Genomic DNA, 16,172 nt, shown 5'->3' on the forward strand with positions numbered 1-16,172 from the left:
CAAAATGTTTCATCAAAGTTTCAAGTTTGCATGGACCATACAAAAAGTTTCATTAATACTTTAAGATAATACATTCTGTTAAATTTCTTTAACACCGTTTATAAACGTTGCTATTAGGTTAGTTTTTTTAATTTTAAAATTAAGTTTCATGCCCTTTATTTGAGAACAAACAATTTAAAAATACTGTTTAATAGGTTTCGCTGTAGCAAACACAAGGTTTAAATGTTCTTCATTGCATATAGCATTAGTGATGATTCTCTGTTTCAAAATTCCCCAAATGACACAGATTAAAAAATGTAGCAAAATACAGTTTCAAAATACTATTTAAAAACTAATACTTTGAAGTTGAAGCCCCTTCTTTAAAATAAACAGTTAAAAAAGTTTAAAAGATGTGTAGAGATCCATTTTCCTAAATTTCTGTTTAAGAACAAAAAAAATTCCCAAGTGACAGTTCATCTTCCTAAATTTCCATCCAAGAACTAAAATAATCTGATTGAGAATACATGCAAATGTGTAAAATTAAAGACTTTAGTAGAAGTGTATGAGATGAGCACAAAAAAATCTCTAGCTTTCTCTCTCTAAAACCCGGATCTTCCCGACGGTCACCAGCGGTCTTCCCGTCAGCGGAGCAGCACAAAGCGTCCCTCGCTTCCGGAAATATTACAATCAATACACATCCCTGGTGCCAATTAGGGATGGAAGAGCCCAATTTGGGAAAAAACGACTCGCTGGCGATCACATTTAAGGCAGTCGAGGTCGATGGTCCAAAGGTGGAAACGAGCAAGAAGGAAACAAGAAAGAGTGTGGGGGATCGCTTGAGGATGCGTAAATCTACACCTCGACCTACTTTGAAATGGGCAGGAAGGAAAAGATTCAACCTTTCCCCTTCGCCGGGAGAAAATCCGGCTCGCAAACGGTCTGCAGCCGAGGAGGGCATGGGAAATGGGGAAAACAAACGCAATCTGATGGAGGAACTGGATAATGCTGCGGATAACGATGAGAGTCTAGCTCCCTCACAGTCACAAAAGCCGGAAATCAGTCAGCAAGGTGGCCGCGAAACTACACCTATGGTAGAAAAGGCGTTGCCGAGGGAAAAGCCCTTCAATATACCACATCAAGGGGATAATAAGGAAGGCTCTAAATCGGTAGAGGTCATGATGGTAGGAGAGGGCATAGTTGCGCCGGAGTCCAGCCCTGAGTAAAAAAGGCCCATCAAGCGGAAAAAGAGTCTCCCCCGGTGTGCAAAAATAGCCGCTCGCCGGAAACGGCTAGTTTCTCTATCGGAATGCGAGAGACTATGCAGCACAACGACAAGACGGAGCTGCAGGTGTCTCAGGCCCTGGTTTTGGCTGCTTCCTCTACTAATTTCCATTCTGAGAAGGAAACAAATGGAGGCGGCAAAAGTGAGGGTTTGAAAAAGTCAAATTTGGAGTATATTCGGTCAGCGGAAGCGGTGTTGAACTTGATTATCATAATTTTACAATTATTAATCACGCCAATAAATCACATAATAATCAGATCTATTTAGCAGATTATTTAGACAAAATCTATTCGCGTAATTATCACATGTATCATGCTCATAACTTGAATTAATCATGCTTTAAGAATATTGAAACCTAAAACATGCTTTTCTACGGAGCAGAAAAATACCTAATTAATTCTCCAAAGAATTGAAGATGGCTAGCAGCTTCTTCTCCACGTGATGCTTTGAATACTAGACCACAAATCTTTTCTCTGGTTCCCGAACTGTATTCCAATATCAGTGTGGGCTGATCTTACTAGAATACTAGGACTTAAATAAAGAAGACAGAAGAAATCCTTTTGGAAATATGAGTGGAAATCGAAATCTCCTTCAGCTAGGGGGCCGAAAATTTTCGAAAATTTTATGAAATAAAATTGTGTTATTTCTGTCTCCTTTATTTTCCTATTTATATTAAGTTCCTTTTGGGCCCAGACAGGGATCTATGGAAGGTTTTGGATATGGGCTCATCCAATTTACTTTTTACTAATTAAATTGAACCCACAATTTAATACTCCCTCCGTCCCAATAAATATGAAACATTTGGTTTCCGGCACAAGATTTTATGCAAGCGTTGTTTTCTGAGTTAATGAAAAGAGAGTAAAGTAAGAGAAGGGGAAAGTAGAGAGAGTGATGTTTCCATTTTAGGAAACGTTTCATTTTTAGTGGGACAACCCAAAAAGGAAAACGTTGCATTTCTAATGGGACAGAGGGAGTATAAGTTATAATTGGAATATTACGAGCAGCCACTACAGAAGTAATATTGAACTCTCCCCATCCAAATCCGAAATTACAAGTAATCCGGGTTTCCGTTTAACTTTCATTTCCCGCGCTTAAGATTAAAATGTCCATTAATTAATTAATGTCTGCTATTGACTTAATTAATTAACTTCTTATTAATTCCAAGAGTGGACTTAGCATGAAACGCTTATTTATCATTCATAGAGTAATCAAACTCCAACTAGCTAGGTTCCGAATAATAAAACCTTGTTTCGCGCTCCTCTTGAGGACATTATCAAACGAGACTCACCTCGCGCACGATTCAATATAATAGCAATCCTAGCACCGCTAGATATTGATCACCACTACCCAATATATCAGGATAATTGGGTTACGAAAAACCCGCACCATTTGATAAGTCAAAGTAATGCATAATCAATACCGTATGCTCAATGCTAACCTACATTGATTAAGAAACAAATATTATCAAGACCTCGCCTTTCAGTAGATAGCCCAAGGACAAGTCTTGCTGTTAGATCCGTTCAGTGTTATACCACACCAATGTCATCTTATTTCAGTAAGGCTTAGAAATATGCGGACTGACATTGCAACCTTTCTCGATGGATAGTCAAATTCCATCTAGGTTGTGAAATTCATCTTTTTCTTTGTTTAGAACTGACCGTGTTACCTTAAAGTGGACGACGCCCACAACCGGTCTACTAAAACAAAGACTTAGACTTTGTTAAGTTAACTTATACATTTAAACATGCATTAACATCCATTAAATGTAAAACATAACAACATTATGACAAAAATAATCTGTTTTATTGATTGGAAAATAAAATAAGAGTTTTACAGTATTCAATCACTCGAAACGTGATTTCTAGTATACAAACTCTAACAATCTCCCACTTATACTCAAAACACTTTCGAGTATACAAAATGTGCTAACGTCAAATTCTCCCACTTATACTGAAAGCGGATTGAGGTCTTGAATTAGTCGAACTCCCATTCCTTCAACATGGCTTTCAAACGGCTTCACCGCTAATGCCTTCGTTGAAGGATCTACCTGAACGAACAAGAACGAAGAGGAGGAGCGGTTGAAGGCGCTCGGAGTAAAACCGTGGAAATGTTGGATTTTGCAGAAGCTATTAACGACTGCCAACTTATCGACCCGGGCTTCGATGGTCCTCTATTCACCTGGGTAAAAGGCGAGTTGTTTGAACGTCTTGATCGGATTCTCATCAATGAAGGCTGGGTGACAAATATAGCCTCTACAAGGGTCACGGTGCTACCTCGGGTTGTGTCAGACCATGGTCCTTTGTTAATCAGATGCATGGAATCGGAAACCAGGAGATGTTCCCCCTTCAGGTTTCAAAATATGTGGACTAGGCACCATCTCTTCCTCGAGGAGGTTAAAAAATATGGAGTGTTAAACCAGAGCTCATGGCATGCGGAATCTCCAAATCAAGCTCGGGAATGTTAAGAAAGGGCTCAAGTCATGGAATAAGGAGGTTTTTTGGTAACATTTTTGTTCGGCTTCGAAACGCAGAGAGGGAGGCAGGGGAAGCACAAATTAAATATGAAGCAGACCCTTCCCCAACCAATAGAGAATATCAAAATAGACGCACAGCTGAATACCTCCTATGTCTCCAAATGGAGGAGGATTTTTGGCGACAAAAAGCGAGCATTCGCTGGGTAGTCGAAGGAGAACGGAACACCAAATTCTACCAATGCTGGGTGCGCCAAAAAAGGATCAAGACGAGAATACATGAAATTAAAGTGGATGGTATCTCAATCTCGAACGAGGAGGAGCTTCGACAATATGCAGTAAGATTTTATCAAAACCTCCTCACCTCGGACGTCGACCTGTTGGAAGAGCCTTTGCTGGATATAATCAACCGCTCCCGGAAAGCCTAGAGACTGGAAACTTGTGCAATATTCCGCTCATGGAGGAAGTCAAACAGGCGTTTTTTGGAATTTCGGCAAACAGTGCATCAGGGCCTGATGGTTTCTCATCCCTCTTCTTCCAGTCCTGTTGGGAAATTGTCGTAGGAGATGTGGTCACAGCGGTGAGGGATTTCTTCACAGGAGGGTACATGCCAAGAAGTTTCACCGCCACTATGATCGGGCTTCTACCAAAGAAAGATCACCCTAGCACATGGTCGGACTATCGTCCGATAAGCTTATGTAACGTCACGAACAAAATCATCTCCAAGATCATCTCTACTAGGCTAGCATCGTTCCTACCTACCCTAACTGCCACTAACCAGAGTGGGTTTATCAAAGGGAGGTTATTGAGTGATAATGTGTTGCTGGCGCAAGAAATTATCCGGGATCTTCCGAATTGTTCTCCTACCCCGAACGTGGCGATCAAGCTTGACATGGCAAAGGCCTACGACCGGGTACAGTGGCCTTTCCTTCTCAAAGTCTTACGTCGCATGGGCTTCTCGGATACATGGATCGGACTAGTTCATCGTTGCATCAACTCGTGCTGGTTCTCTATTCTCATAAACGGGGCACCGGCGGGCTTCTTCAAGTCATCAAGGGGACTTAGACAAGGTGACCCCCTCTCCCCATCTCTATTTATTCTTGCTGCGGAGTACATTTCTCAGTGCTTAGATAAGCTAATCTTGGGACGGAGAGAGATGAGATTTTTCACATCGCGGTATGGATTGGAGGTCTCACATCTGGCATATGCGGATGATGTCATCGTTTTCACACAAGCGAGACAGGCTTCCATCCAAGAATTTGTGGAATGTCTTCGACACTATGCCGCGGTGTCGGGTCAGAAAGTTAACATGGAAAAAAGCCAGTTCTACGTGGATGAGAAACATGCGGGCTGGGCTCCGAATATCCAAGCGGCTGGCGGCTTCCAACAAGGGGTTTTTCCGTTTATTTACCTCGGGGTACCGATTTTTAAAGGGAAGAAGAAAACCGATATGTTCATGTTCTTGAGAGAGAAAATTTCAATGTGTATCCACTCGTGATCTCATAAGTTCCTATCTTTTGGGGGACGATTAACCTTGATTAAAAGTACGTTGGGAGCAATCCCTTTGCATGTGTTCCAGGTCATGGAACCGACTAAAGAGGCTATGAAACAAATGGAGAGTCTCTTTGCCAAATACTTATGGGGATCAACACAAGACAAGAGGGCTACTCATTGGATTAGTTGGGAACAAATGTGTCATCCGTTTGACGAAGGTGGACTGGGCATCCGAAGGCTCGGGGAAATGGTTGAGGCCTTCAGAATGAAACTTTGGGTGAGATTCCGGGAGCAAGATTCGCTGTGGGCAAGCTTCATGCTCCAAAAATATTGCCGAACGGTTGCCCCATCGAAAGCAAATTATTCCGGGAACCAGAGCTCGACATGGAAACGCATGGCTAGAGCTGGGAGCAAAATCCATAAACATATTTTCTAGGCACTTGGAAATGGAAACATCCACTTTTGGGAGGACATTTGGTGGAGAGACAGGCCGTTGAGTGAATTGTGCAACCCAGGGTCAAGGATGCCATACAAACTGGTTAAAGATATTTAGACGAACGGTGCATGGAATATGCCTATTCTTCAGGGAGTACTAGGCCCTCTTGGCGTCCCACAGGAGGTGATTGAAGAAGCGGGAAGAATTCCGATTGAATCCGGAGGCAAGGATTCCTTGAGGTGGGGCTGCACAGCTCATGGGAATTTTACCACATCTTCAGCGTGGGAGCTTTGTCGCCATCGCCTCCCCCATACGCCAGTGTTCAAATTAATCTGGAACGAGAGCATCCTTCCCTCAATCTCCATCTTCATCTGGAGGCTGCTGGCCTCAAGATGTAGGTGTTGTAAGTCTCCGGATGTGGAAACAAGGGAACATCTCTTCTTACAAGGCGAAGTAGCAACTGGGGTCTGGGAAAAGGTCTCGGCTTGGTTCTGCAAGATGCCGAGATGGAATGTGGGAGTCACGGACATTGAGACTCGAATTAGATTCTGGCATCGCAGAGTGAGTCAGACGAACGACTCCCATGCTAGTATGGTTACCCCGTGCCTCGTTTTGTGGTTCATTTGGTCAGAACGTAATGGGAACATTCACCGAGGGTAATGCAGAAATGGTGTTCAATCGTGTCAAGTTGCACCTCCAACGACTAATCACAGCAAGAAGGATGGGATAGAAGGAATGGGATAGATGTGACAACCTCGAGGGATTTAACACATCAGCATGGAAACCCAGTGTCCGTAGGCTGATCAAACTCGTGAGATGGATTCCTCCGGACACCGGTTGGATCAAAATCAACACAAAAGGAGTGTGGAGGCAATCGGAGGCAGGAGCTGGGGGCATCATTCGAGACTCGAGGAGTAACATTATCCGAGGGTTCAAGACGAGGGTCAGTGCTTCCTCGGCTTTGGAGGCTGATTTACAAGCCATCGTTCTCGGCCTCGAAATTGCAAGTGGAAGAGGGCAACGGGTTTGGATAGAACTAGACTCGATGGGCGCCGCGTCTATGCTTCAAGCCAACAGACATGGACCAGCTAACTTGCATCACTGTATTACACATATCCGGAACAAGATGAAGCAAATGGAAATTAAAATCTCTCACTGCAGCAGTGTGGGCAATAGAGCTGCGGTATTTTTGGCGCAGCAGGGGTGCAAAGAAGTCACGCAGCAGGAGTTCGATCACGTCTTGGCGCCGGCTATGGTCAAAGCCTTGAGTAGAATGGATCAAATCAACATGCCGAACTTCCAATTCGATGGAAGTTGAAAGACACGAGAGACCTCGGGCAGTAGTTTGTATAGTATAACCTTTTGTGGCGAGTAGATGGGTGTCCGCTCCAAATGTGGACGGGACATCTACATACTCCCCTTTTGTTAGTTTGTGCATGTCACTTTTGGGCATGTAATGTAAATTTGGAATTTATGATATGAAGGGATGAGGGGCCCACGAACCCTCCACCGCTATGGTGTTTTTTATAAAAAAAAAAAAAAGTGTATGAGATGAAAATTTTAGACAAAAAATCATAATCTTCAATATAGAGGTTCTCGACCCTTTTTCAGAGCCCACAAAAAAATTTAGCTGAAAGTCAAAGTAAGTAGATTTACCTATTATTGATCGAGAGAGAAAAGTTCTCAGAGATTTTTTGAAGGATTAATTGCTGGAGTTCTTTCTATTGTACTGATATTAGATGAAAAAGGTTAAATAGTAAACGGTGTTAAAGAAATTTACCAGAATGTATTATCTTAATACACTAATGAAACTTTTTGTATGGTTCATGTAAACTTAAAACATTTCGTATAAATTTGAAACAATGATGAAACATTTTGTACGTTTGATGTAATTTCCCCTGCAAAAGTAATGCTGACTAAGTCTTTGTTCTAAGTACTACTACTAGAGGTCACCACGGTTCCGGTTCCCGGTTCGGAACCGGCGGTTCAGGTTCGGAAAAATTATGAACCTGAACAGGAAAACCCGGTTCAACGCACGGTTCAAGACCGGCGGTTTCCAGCCGGTTCCGATTTTGGACCGCTGGTTCACTATTCCGATTTTTTTCTTTCAAATTTATTCATTTATAGTACTAAATCTAATTACAAATTACACCTTGTAGTCTTGTACTATTGAATAAATAAAACGAGAATGACAATTGACAAATGGAGTAGAAGTGGATATTGGAAAATTGGAATTTTATTGATACAAATTTGAACGGTATGTCGATATTACAAATACAAATGTTGATAATTGAAATGTACAAGTACAAGTTACAATTTATCTATGGACTTATTAGTTATGTACATATTGAAATTACAAAAGACTTGAAGACTTAAACAATAATAATTAATAAATGAATGATGAATGTAAATATACATGATTGTATAACAATTTAAATAAAAAAACTTGAAGTAAAGAACAATAAATGTAAATAGATAGTATATATATATACTCTTAGTCAGTTTTCGTCCCGGTGTCTGACCGGTTTTGACCGGTTCCTACACCCCTACCCTAGGTACCCTACCCTATACCCTACCGAAACCGGCAAACCGCCGGTTTCCGGCGAACCGCCGGTTACGGTTCGCATGTTTTGAAGACCTGAACCGGCCCGTCGGAACCGCCGAACCTTGTCCTGGTTCCGGTTCCGGTTCACGGTCCCGAACCGCCGGTGACGGTTCCGGGCCGGTTCGGTTTGGGGACCTCTAGCTACTACAGAATAACAGATAGATACATCCCAAATAAAGATAAATACTCCATTCGTTCACCATTAGTAGTCCTATTTCTTGGCGATGTGGGTTTTAAGAAAGTTTTAAGAAATGTTAGGAAAAATGAGTGGAAAAAAGCTAGTATAATATAAGTTTCACTTGTATATATTAGTTTTAAATGAAATATGAGTGAAATAAGTTAGTGGAATGTGGGTCCCTATTACCATTAATGATAAAAGTGAACTGGGACTCCTATTCACGGTAGTTCCAAATGAACATTAAATCAAATGAGAGAAGAGACAGTTTGACATCGGCATAGTTTAAACATGGATTAGTAGTAAGGAAATGATTCTCCATATTTTCCTAAAAACCCCAACAATGGATCTCGCAAGTCCTTTTCGTCCCCAGTATACTCCCAAGTCACTACATCACGTCATCTAACATGCCTGAATCATGGTCTAGTTCATCCACCGGGATTTTCGAGTCACACATCCAAGAAATTGTCTGATTCAATGAGCCTAGTTGTGCTTCTTTCGACTTCTTTCTCCATACAACATGAAGACTTGTGATGGTGACATTGCAAAAAACATAGCACAAGTAACCAAACACTGCAACATCCAAGAAAAACAATGTGTCGTTACGCATTGTGCAATGTATGTGTTATTGAGTTGTTAAAACCTTGACCTCCTGGTGTATACTCAATTCGTTTCCTTTTTCTCTGACCTTCCTCCCTTCTCCCTGGAATCTAATTTCATGTTGGCTTCATATTGTTGTTTTAGCTTATTATTTCGTTTATCTATTCCCCTGTATCCAGTCCTTCATATGGTTGTCTTTATTAATGCACAGATAAATCCTGCTTAGAAAGTAGTAAGGATCTAGTGGTTCTTTTTCTGTCCCAAGAGAGAAAAAGTATGCAAGTGGAGCACGTGCCAAGCGTGCTACTGAAAATGGATATTGGAAAGCTACCAGAAAAGACAGGACTATTTCTTGCAATGAGAGAATTATTGGTGCTGTGAAGACCTTGATATTTCACTTTGGTCATGTTTATACATGACTGCATGGTCGTTGATAAACAGTTGACTGAAGCTGGAGTTCAGGTACTTGAAACTTCCTTTCCTGCCCGATGGATACTGAAAGTTTTAACCAATAATTTTTGTTTGAAAAAGCATCTCCCATAACTATAAGATATATAGATGCTTGTTTATCTTTCCGCTGCTTTGTGATGAAGATGCATTAAATTTTCATTCAGATTTTTGTAATTGTTGGTAGAGAAAGCATCTGTATTTAGCATGTACTCCATCTCTTATGCTCATTCTGGTGAATGTTGATGGCCTTTTGGTTGGTTGAATTAGGATAAAAGTTATGGGTTTGGCTTCCATGTTTTTTTATTTTATTTTTGCTGAGAAAGTATATGTACTGTCATGTTAATTCCAGTGAATGGTGATGCTATTTAGTTGGTGGAGTTTGTATAAAAGTTGTGAGTCTGGCTTCACATTTTCTTTGGTTATGTCCCTTAACTTTGGATTAGTTACCAGAACTTCTTTTCTTTGGTACTGTTGATGCTCTGTAAAGTCTTTTAGAAGCATGGGTTAGGCCCAAAGAATGGCGCTCCTTTGAATGAATCTGATTGGGCTGCTGATGACGATGTCGTTGTGAACCATGCTATATCCCTGGCAGCCAAAGGTCCATCACAAATTGTGGGCATGCAGAGTGAAGAGCAAAGTTTGCTACTTGGCAGTGACTTGTTTGGTTCCGGAAATGGATCACTGCCTACGCTTGAAGAAGCTCCATCTTCACATGCTCTAACTAGTATGGTGGTTACAGATAAGACCAATGATGAGACTGTTCATATCCTTACCTCCTTTGCCAATGAAGACACACTGCTTCTTAATGGGAATGGTTTTGATCAGCTAACTTTTTGTAAGGTACACATGTCTTGCACCAGATTTTGCAAGCCATTTTGCGAGCACCAGTCAATGTGCTTGCAAATTTTTTAGCAACTTTTGCGACAAGCCAAATGGGTAGCACCCTTTCTACTCGTAAAGTGCCAAAATGACGTTCCAAGCATATATGCATAGTTGCAAGCACTTTCGTGCGTGCAAAACAACGTTTTTTTTTAGTGTAATTGCTACATTCCATATCACTATATTACTACTCCCTCCGTTCCACAATAATGGTCACTCTTTTCCATTTCAGTCCGTCCCACAATAATTGTCACACTTCATTTTTACCATAAATGGTAAGTAGGTCTCACGTTCCACTAACTTACTTAAGTTACATTTTACTATAAAATCAATATAAAAAAGTGGGTCTCACACTCCACCAACTTTTTCAATCAACTTTTCTTTATATTTCTTAAAATCCGTGCTTACAATAAGAGTGACAATTTTTATGGGACGGATGGAGTATATGCTTAAGTTACATATTGCTTTATTAATTTTCTTCTGGGCGTGTACGTTTATCATTGTGAAATGCATTCTCCTTTCCATACTGACCCAATTTTCCTTGGTGTAAAATAAGAGATGCCTATTTAGATTAGTTAGGTTACATATTTACATCGTTTTTCTCTAAGTCACATTTTGATTATCCTTATATGTAATAGTAATTTGTTTTGAGTTTTTATCTGGAGCTTGTCTTTTGTTTACTCCATATCCGTCCCTAAAAAGTATGTATTATTTTTTTATTAGTTCGTCTCTGAAAAGTATGAACTTTTTAATTTTGGAATATATAAAAAACACATTACCCTTAGTACATCATTTTATTTACAACGCATACGTACATTACCAATGATGTGATGCTCACTCTACACTAATACTACTTACACTATCCTTTCTCCCTCTCTCGCTTACTTTAACAATTATACATAAAAATTCATATCAAACCAAATGTTTATATGTTTTAGGAATAGAGGAAGTATAAAATTACTAGGACAATCTAATATAGATGCTCCATACCCAAAAGCAGAGATCCCCTGACCACTTGATTAAGGGATGGATAAGCCACATGCCACTTGGCTAGGATTTGAATGTATATCAGTATATCTAATAATGCATGTACATCTATATATGCAAATTAGATTAGCAATAGGACTTATCTTAACTAAAAAATTATTTGATTGTTTAATATACCCCTAGGGGAATTTTTGTTCTTATTATTCAAAAAGGATCTAATTATGCGATAATTTATTGATCAGTAGATTATTAGATTTGTCGATATAAAGTTGGTCCTGTTTATTCATTTAAATTTGGTTAAGTTTTACTGTCCCACCTAGAGATGCTCAAAGTTTACGATTCTGGTGGTTAACCGTGAAACCGTAACCGGAACAATGAGAATTTAACAGAACCGAAACCATCAATTTTAAAACCATAATTCGGTCCAAGTTAAAAAAAATTCGAATTGAAACCGTGCCAGAACCGCCCGTTTCGAGCGGTTCCAAACCAATACTACGAAAAACAGCCCAAAAATCGTGAAACCGGGCCGAAACCGCAAAGATCTGCCGAAAACCGGCGGTTTTGGAACCCGAACCGTAACCGCAAAACACCCTCGTGGTTCGGCAATTTCTAAAACCGGAACCGGCGATTCTGAACCGTAGCCACCGGTTTCGGAACCGTGGGCAACTCTAGTTCAAATCCTGCCAAATTAATCACGTTTGTATAGGTTTGATACTCCCTCCATGAGAGGTGCCCACGGTTCTGGAACCGGCGGTTACGGCTCAGAATCACGGGTTTCGGTTTTGAAAATTGCTGAACTGGAACCGAACCGCGAGGGTGTTTTTCGGTTGCGGTTTCGATTTTGAACCGGCGATTTTCCATTGTTTTTTTACGGTTCCGAATCGCCGGTCTTCGGCGGTTTTTTGTAGTTCCGGGTCCATTTTGGAACCACGGTTCTAAAATTGACGGTTTTGGTTTGGGTAAATTCTAATGGTTCTAGTTCGAAACCGTAAACTGTGGGCACCGCTACCTCCATCCCATAAAATAGTCTTCTTTTCCTATTTTGGTCCTTCCTATAAAAATAAACCATTTTTAGTTTTGGCAAGTCTTTTCCTTTTTATAAGGTGTGTCATATTCTCCATTAACAATACTTCAATCACATTTTATTTCTACTTTATCAATTTAATATTAAAATTGGTGTAGTCCCCAAAGCCTCTATTTTTATGGGACAAAAGGGAGTTAGAGCGTCCACAGTGGGAGGGCCGCGACTCTCGGCCCGGGCTTGGGCAGCCCGCGGACCCCCACTACTGAGGCGAGGGGTGGACGCGGCTCGGGGGGGTGGACGAGGGAGAGCCGAGCGCTCGGCCAGGCCGAGGCTCTTGGGCACGCGGCTCGGCCCGCCACTGCAAGGGCCGAGAGCCGCGGCCCTGCCCACCGATTTTTAAATTTTTTTTTTTTTGTAAATTCGAAAATTATATTTATAAATACTATATTCATTCCATTTTTTTTTATCTTCCGCAATTCTAAACCCTAAAATTTCAATCTCTACCATTTTCAAAGTCTACAAAATGCAAGGTGGAGATGATTCTCCCGGCTATGGAGAATCGGGATTTGGCGCATTTTCGTCTTCCCAACCGTGGAGATCGAGTCCGACCCCCCCTCCAACGCACCTGTGGAGTCCACAATCGCCGCCGCCGTGGCAACAGACACCCCAACTCCGGGGTCAGTCCTCCTCTCAGCCGCAGAGGAACGTGGGTCGTCCCCAATCGGGGTTCGGCGACTACCGGCCCAATATGGACGCGATCAACAACCCTTTTCAGCAATTCCAATCCTCCCAATTCCAATACACCCAATCCCCTCTATCTGAATCTGATAGATTCACGTTGGAACAGTTGATGGGAACACCACCAGAGACCCCGGTGTCCGGTACTCAAGGCGGCCGCGGGCGAAATCAAGGCGTTGGGGGGCGAAACGGCGGCGGAGGTGGGCGAAATGGCGGAAATGGTGGGGGGCTAAGCAGAGGCGGTGGTCGAAGCACCGGCCGCCGAGGAGAGCAGGGCACCGGAGGAGGTGGCGGCCAAAGTGGTGGGCGAGGCGGCGGACGCGGCGGCGGCGACGGCGACGGCGATGGCGGTGGCGGTGGCGGTGGAAGCCGGCGGTCGACCTACTATAGCAATGAAGAATCCATTGATGTAGCCAGAGCCTTGTATGCGGTCACGACCGATTCTATAGTCGGTACGGATCAGACCGACGTTTGCTTTTGGAATCGCGTTCTCGATGTGTACAACGAATTCAAACCAGATGGGAGCGTCGAGCGTACAGCTAGCCAGGTCCGGAAGAAGTTCGGAAGGATTACTAAAGCGTTGAAGAGGTTCAGTGGCATATACGAGACCCAACTCCGCCTTGCTGAGAGTGGCCGCACCGAAGCCGACGTACGAGCGTTGTCGTATCAGTTGTACAATACTGAATCGTGGCCGAAATTCAGGGTCCTCATCGACAAAGATCTGTCTCTGGGCCGAAGCGGACTAGACTGGGCGTCGCCGGCAACTACAGCAGTAGTAGTGACTCACGCGCCTTCGACCTGAACGATGATGCTTCGGAGGAGGAGCCCCCTCCAGACTCTCTCGGCGCCCACGTCCGCATGGCCAACGTGCCGCAATCCGGGAATCTAGAACCGGCTCTCAGTTCTCCGCTGCGACCTCTACAGCAATGCCCTCAAGCACCGCGGGCGGCTTTGGCTCATACCCTAGAGGTGCAGATGATGAAGCAACTTCAGGAGAATTTGGCCTTGTACGAGAAGTCAACTGATCCGGAGACCAGGAGATTCTACTACGACCTCATTATTCGACTGAGGTCGAAGTTGGGATGGTCCGAAGGGTCGCAGACGGGCGGTGCCAGCGGCAGTTGGGTCGGTGCAAGTGGCAGTGGCGGCGGTGGAGGCGGTGACGATGATGTGATGGATGACGATGACGACACCGAGTAGTCGGGCGGTGTGCGTCATTTTTTTATTGTATTTAAAACATTGTCGTTGTATAATTTTACCCTATCTATAATACGACGACAATTTGGTTTCAATTTTTTTTAGTAATTTTTAAAGTATGCATTTTTTTTAAGTATGCATTTTTTACTTATTATATGCATATGATTTTTATTCTAGTAATATTAAAATATACCAAAAATGTATAAAAATAATTTTAATTGTTGAAATATAAAAAAAAAATAGTGGCCCGGAGGGCCACCATTGTGGTGGCCAAGTTTTGAGGGCAAGGGCCAAGTTTGTTGGGCATGTCCAATAGGGCTTGTGAACACCCTTAGTATATTAGAATTACATCTAATATAACATAATGAATCCACGCATCCCATGTGGTATGCATATTAAATATAAAAAATATAAAAATAATGAGAGATCAGAATTGTAACCGCTGCAGAAATGCTGAACTATTTCGAATACACTAATTAACATCTATCCAACTCATTAGATCTGAAGGGAGCATAATCACCCAAATCAACTCTTGCATCGTTGGAGTTTGCGATTGGGATTATATTAATCTCACCATGATACAACTTGCAATCAAAATAAACAACCGTTTGAGTGACAAGCCCTAACAATGTTATCCCACACAACACCAACAAACTCACAATCCCACATCCAATCCTCCTCCAAACCATCTCCCCAACCACAACATATCTCTGAAACACCACTTCAATCCAAACAAAACACAAGTTGAGCAAGAAGAAAACAACACCTGAAATGACCATCCTGCCCTTCACCAGCCCCAAGCCCTTGATCATGGCGTCCACCCCTCCGCATTCCTCCAACACCGAGACCACGCTCGCCAAATGCCATATGATGCTGATATACACGAACCCAGCCGCGTAAACACTATAGAAAATAAGGTTGTACGAAACCCATGGAGATATCGGTGCGAAAGCGGCCGTGTTGTACGTGACAACGAGTAATAAACTCCATAAAAACGTGGCCGTGACCCTTTTCCAAACCCTAGGCACCACACCCATGACCTCTGCGAAACGCGGCTCCTTGGCCGTGTAGACAAGCGCGACGGCCTCCACCACTCCGGACGTGGAGACCAAGGAGAGCACGAGGAAGAGGACGATATACGCCGCGTTGAAGAGGCAAAACCACCACTTATTAGGGCTGTTGTTGAAAGAGTTGTGGAGTATGTTGGAGAAGAGGAGCTCATGGAGGAGAGATAGGAGATATAAGGGGAAAATTGTGGCTATGGTGATTTGGGTGAAGATTTTCTTCCATGAAAATATGATAGTCACAGATTCCATCAAAATGAAGTAGATATTATTGAGCTGTTCCATGAGAGTGAGCTACGAGTGATTGTTTGTTTTAATTTTAAGGAGGTGTATCAATGGTTTGGGATATGATGATTATTGAGGTGAATGATTTGGATCAGTGTAGAAGCATGTGAACTAATTCATATAATAATCAATGAAGAATTAAGGCACTAGTTTGTTTTGTGATTGATGAGGAGTACGATCGGGAGAATTGACATTCAATTATGGATAAATATTTGTATACAATATGCATATTGACCCGCATATTTAAATGTTTACACTTTACGGTGTCTAAGAAAATAAAGATTTATTTCTTTTAGGCGCGAGATTAAAAGATGATGTTTAGAAGGGAGAATAAAATAGAGATAGAAAGAGAGAATAAATAAAAGAGTAATTATGCTTTATTCTGCTGAAAAGTAAATCACTCATTTTAGATGGAACATCGCAGAACAAAATATGAGTGGCTTACAATGTGACAAAGGGAATAACACTTTAGTAATTTGTTTTGGGATTGGAGATGTATCGATTTGT

At 42.1% G+C, this 16,172-nt stretch overlaps 1 protein-coding gene across 1 annotated transcript; it reads right to left on the reverse strand.

The window, feature by feature from the left end:
* Positions 1 to 14,725: 14,725 nt before the first annotated feature.
* On the reverse strand, positions 14,726 to 15,852 carry LOC125185602. Its single transcript, XM_048082165.1, has one exon. It carries the CDS (start codon positions 15,663 to 15,665, stop codon positions 14,793 to 14,795), a length of 873 nt encoding a protein of 290 aa, XP_047938122.1. The 5' UTR covers positions 15,666 to 15,852; the 3' UTR covers positions 14,726 to 14,792.
* Between the last annotated feature and the right edge of the window lie 320 nt (positions 15,853 to 16,172).

The sequence above is a fragment of the Salvia hispanica genome, chromosome 4, assembly GCF_023119035.1.
Source record: "Salvia hispanica cultivar TCC Black 2014 chromosome 4, UniMelb_Shisp_WGS_1.0, whole genome shotgun sequence".
NCBI lineage: Eukaryota > Viridiplantae > Streptophyta > Magnoliopsida > Lamiales > Lamiaceae > Salvia > Salvia hispanica.

Bases quoted from the DNA above. Each gene is read 5' to 3' on its own strand.
- LOC125185602 (XM_048082165.1), bottom strand. From the start codon at position 15,665: ATGGAACAGCTCAATAATATCTACTTCATTTTGATGGAATCTGTGACT.